The sequence below is a fragment of the Olea europaea genome, unplaced genomic scaffold (genome assembly GCF_002742605.1).
Source record: "Olea europaea var. sylvestris unplaced genomic scaffold, O_europaea_v1 scaffold409, whole genome shotgun sequence".
In the NCBI taxonomy this organism is placed as follows: domain Eukaryota; kingdom Viridiplantae; phylum Streptophyta; class Magnoliopsida; order Lamiales; family Oleaceae; genus Olea; species Olea europaea.
Window position 1 is genome coordinate 425,149 of NW_019260595.1, and position 5,299 is coordinate 430,447.

At 33.3% G+C, this 5,299-nt stretch overlaps 1 protein-coding gene across 1 annotated transcript; it reads right to left on the reverse strand.

Annotated features, from left to right (window-relative positions):
• Window positions 1–1,739: 1,739 nt before the first annotated feature.
• On the reverse strand, window positions 1,740–2,984 carry LOC111387573. The gene is made up of 2 exons (XM_023012143.1): window positions 2,699–2,984; window positions 1,740–2,596 (listed from the first exon to the last, which is right to left on the reverse strand). The coding sequence occupies exons 1-2, from the start codon at window positions 2,982–2,984 to the stop codon at window positions 1,740–1,742; spliced, it is 1,143 nt and encodes a 380-aa protein (XP_022867911.1).
• Between the last annotated feature and the right edge of the window lie 2,315 nt (window positions 2,985–5,299).

Here is a 5,299-nt window from a genome sequence, read left to right on the forward strand (position 1 = left end):
ATTAGCACAAAACGTTTTTATATTTCAATATTATTGTACAAAACGTTCCTACGTTTTTTTTTTTTTTTTTTTTTTTTTTTTTTTTTTCCCTTTTTTTTTCCCTTTTTTTTTTTAAAAAGTTCCTTTTTTTTCCTGTTTTTTTTCCTTTTTCTTTTTTTCCCTTTTTTTTCAATTTTTTTTTGGGAACTGTAGTAAATGATAAACAAAAAATATTTTTTTTTTTTTTGGTATTTTAACCCCTTATCTTTCACCTTTCATTGTGAAAAAGCATCCTTTTTATCCATTTTCTAAATTAGAAGCTGTTAAACTACCAATATATCCTCCTATTTAAATAAAACTAAAACAAAGAAAAGAAAAATAAAAAATAAATTGCAACTATACTTCCGAATTTTTTTTTTAAAAGTATAAATAAATTTCAAATAAATAATTAAAAAATCAAAATTATAAAAAAAATGACTTCCTTTCCTTCTTTCTCTTCCCACCACCAACACCATTCACCACTGCCATCACTATGAAACCATAAATCAACAATCGCCACCCAACAAATGCCAACCGACTACAGTCCAAGTCGTCGAACCTCTATACCTCCAGACAGCCTCCACTTTCCTCTGCACATACATCAATCAGCCACCATGTCAATAGATTTGATAGAAATCAGCGCTCAATACTAGCAAGTAGAAAATAGAAAAAGTCGCGGCACCACTTCTTTCAATGACACCTACGATCGCAGACCACTACCGATTGATCGCACGTCCTAGGTGTACAACTCCATGGAGAGAATTCATCAAACAAAGTGCAAACAATAGATGAATTTTTTAGGTTTTCTCGTACAGATCACATGCAAACAGAGGTTGTTCTCTCCATTCACTTATGGCTCCCACATAGAATAATCCACAAATTGTCTTAGGGAAAATCAAATTAACATTCAAACAACAATGGGTAATCAATTAATTGATACGATTGTTGATCAATTGCCTCCAAATTCAGCCTCAACAATTGCGATAAGGATGGTGGTGTATAATACAATTAGCGGCCAGAACTCGTTCATACCAATGAATTCGACCATCTAACATCAAATCAGGGATCATACATTCATGGGTAAACAAACTATTGGATCAATTGCACAACCAATTGCTTCACAGTCTACACAATCCCTATTTTCAGATGCAATGAATAATACATGGTAATTTTCATGGTCCCCTATAATAAATTAACCGTGACTGCAGAAAAATCTGAGACATGGTAGATTATTGGAGGTTGTTTTGTTTGATGTTTGACCATGGTTTAGGTTGTCTTGATGAGGAGAACCTGTTCATGGTAGGCAGTGGCAGATCTAGGAATTTTTGGCGCACGGACTAAAATTTAAAAGTCAATATAATAAAATTATATATTATATTAAAGTCAAATTCATTTAATTTGAAGCTGTTCCCGACGAGGTTTTAAGACATAAAATTCATCTATCACAGAATCTATATTTATCTTTTGAGTAAGTTCTCGTTTGATGAAGAGTGTCATACAATCAGCAAGAAATTCATCTTCCATTTTGTTACGAAAGTCCGTCTTCACATTTTTCATTGCTGAAAATGCTCGCTCGATAGTCGCGGTAGAAACAGGTAAAGTCAGTACAAGACGAATAAGTCTAGTAACCATAACATAAATCTCTGATCTTCTACTCTCAGTTAACTGTCAACATAACTCAACAAGTGTAGATACTTGAAATTGAGATTCAGTCTTCATATCTAGCTCATAGTGTCGCAACTCAATTCCAAAGTACGAATATCTTCCTTTGGAAAATCTTCAAGATAGAATTTCTTAGCAAGTGTACAAATATCATGACTGTTAAATGATGCAAATGAATCCCTGGGATCCAACGCTGCACTAAGTGTAAGAAGTTCAACTGATGTATCATTAAATCTTGTATTTAATTCCATCAATACGTAATCTGTTGCTTCATTGAAAACATCAAAGTGATAATGATGCTTCATTGTAATTGGATCACGAGAATGGCAAGGACCAACCTTATATAAACTTTCTAGATCGGGTATCTCAATATCATGTTTTGAGCAAAACTTTTTCACTTCCTCAAGAAATTCTTCCCAATCATCATCTCTTAATTTGTGGAGGAGTTTTGTTGTAGTAGAAACGAATCTCATAGCTGTCAGGATGTCTTGAGATTTCCTTTGAAGGGCTTGACAAAAAACATCAGTTATTCTCATGATGGTATGCATTAAATGCAAACTGAACACGAAATCAAAACTTTTCATATGTTTGTAAGTACCACGAACTTCACCTCGAGATTTTCCATTTGGACAATGAACACTAAGATTTTCAAACACTGCACAAGTTGCATTATACATATCTATTAAACTCTTTATAGAGTCATAATGAGAACTCCAACGAGTTGCTCCTGGTCGTTGTAAATTATCCACTTGATTTGCTCCACTTCCCGACTCACGCTCCCCGATAGCTAACATATGCTCAATTTCAATTCTTTGAGCAGATTGTAACTCTGTAACGCGCTTAGGGGAAGAAGTGATAATGTTGATAATATTGTCCAGATGAGAAAAGAACTCCCAAATAACATCAACTTCTTTAGCTGCATAAACCAATACCAACTATAATCGATGAGCGAAACAGTGGACGTAATACGCATACGGACAATCTCTAAGAAATAATGCCTGAAGTCTATTCCAAGCACCCCGCATATTACTAGCACCATCATATCCTTGGCCTCTCATTTTTGACACTTCAAGTTCATGTTGAGCAAGAACATTTACAATCTCATTTTTTAGACTTGATGATGTGGTGTCGCTGACGCTTTTGATATCAAAGTAGCGTTCCGTTAAAATACCCTGACCATTCACAAACCTCAAAATAATAGCCATTTGTTCTCTCTTAGATGCATCTTGTGCTTCATCAACAAAAATACAAAAGTATCCATCCCCAACTTCTTCACGAATCACCCTTCTTACTCTATTCGCCATTATGTGTAAGATTTCTTTTTGAATACTCGGAGCAATGTATTGGACATTTTTTGGAGCATTTTTCAACACAACTTTATCAATTTCTGTATTTGTTTCTGCCAAAATTTTTATCATCTCAATAAAATTCCCACGATTTAATGAAGATGAAGATTCATCATGACCTCTAAAGGAACAACTTTGAAATGCTAGCCAACGTGCACTTCGAATTGAAGTCTTTAAACTTAGATGACGTTCCTCAACTTCTTCATTCGATATGGTATGTATCACTTTATCAATATGTTGAGACGGTTTCATTAAATCTTTAGCTCTTCTCTCACACATATTATGTTCTGATGATTGCAAATGATTAAGAAATACACATTTTGCTCCGTCATTAACCCTCTTCCACTGGTTATATCCAGAAGTTACCAATGCCGAACAATTGGATGGATTTCCATCATTCCGGAAAAGATAACAATAAAAGCAATATGCTCTATCTATTGTAGGTGAATATTCTAACCAAAGAAACTGGTTGAACCATTTTGCCTGAAAGCGACGAAATTGAGATTTTCCTTGTGCTCTAGGATACTTAACAAGTCTTGGTTATAAGGCCCAGCCTTTAGATTCGACACTCTAATTTCATCCCGCAGATTAGAAGGAAATTCTAGTCTTTGCTTTCTTTTTCCTGATTCTCGTTCAATGCTAATATTTGAGGATATTCGATGTTCAACTTCTGAAGGAAATGAAGGTAGATCTTCAGTTAGTTCATCAGAAGTTGTACTTTCAGTAGGTTGTCCAGCCCTTTGGAAGAATGAAAACAAGTTCTTATTCTTTTGGAGAGGAGGTTGACCTTCCATTTTCAATTCTTACAATTGCAAAAAAAAGGTAAAAAAGAAAAAAATCAATTATCAATGATATTATTCTAGCGACAATAAAAAAATAATCCACTAAATTGATAAGGCAACAACAACAATCATTAAACCAACAAGACAACAACAAAAATCATTAAACCGACAAGGCAACATGCCAACAAGGCAAAAACAAGTCATTAAGTCGACAAGACAACATTTCAACAATAATTAATTAAATAATTCAATATTTTGCCGGCAAGGTCCCAAGTGGAGAGACGAGGGCATTTACTTACAAGTGACGAGGGAGTATATTAAGCTCTTGCAATTTGCTTTTCCTACATGTTCGTTGCACCGGGACCACGTCTATGCCTTGATAATGATAAGTTTACTGCATTTTTGAAATCGAAAAATAATTCAATTAAGCATGTTGACAATCGAAATCTAAGAAAACTTCGATTTTTAAAAAACTCATACTCAATAATCAATATAATATTAATGACAAATATATATAAAAAATGGTCCAAGTTATAAAATCTAAGTTACTACCTTACAATTATACATTTTTTTAATATTTTTTATTTACTTTACAGTTATTGCAATTGTTTCATTTTTGTATTTTGTGAAAATCAATCAAAATAATTTAAACAATATAAAAATAATGACTTCAAAAGATAGACATGAGATGAGATAATATCTATAATCTATTTGTGCTTTAAACCACATGCCACAAACAGACAAAGTGACAAACAATTCTTATTATTTAATTAATTAACTTTTGACTTTATCAAAATCTTCCAATCCCTATGTCAACAATCCATATAAATTAAAAGGGTCATTCTTCTTCTTTTTATTTTCTAAGTTCCAACACTTCCAGCATTTGGGCCTCCTGTTTCCAGTTTTCATTTCCGCTTTCTGGTTTTCAGATTTTAGATTTTCTAATCCTATTATTATCCTATACAACTATGGTATATAAACTCTACATAATACAAACCATAATAGCCATTCAGAGAGAGAGGCTCACAGGCATACAAAGAGAAATGAAGAACAGCAGTGGCGCCGGCGAACTGGCGGTTTGGACTCCTACACGGCGGACCAACGATTCTTCGCGGCACGCCGGCACTACTAGAAGGTATTAGGCTATGAAATCTTTGATTAGGGTAATGAGTTCCTTGATTTTTTATAGAATTTTTGGATTGAAATTTTGAAAAAAAAAAAGGTTGGAGAGGAATCGTTTTGGACCTGTTGTTGGAGAATGTTGGATTAGAATTAAATTTGGCTTGTGTTTGGTTTTAGTTTTGGGTTTAAATGGAAAATAAAATTTATGTTTTGTTTGGGCCAATAAATTGAAGTTGGGTCATTTGCTCATTTTGTTACAACTGGGTTTACACCACACGGGCTAATTTTCAATTTTACATGGGCTGAACTAAAAAAAAAAAAAAAAAAAAAAAAAAAAAAAAAAAAAAAAAAAAAAAAATAAATCCATTC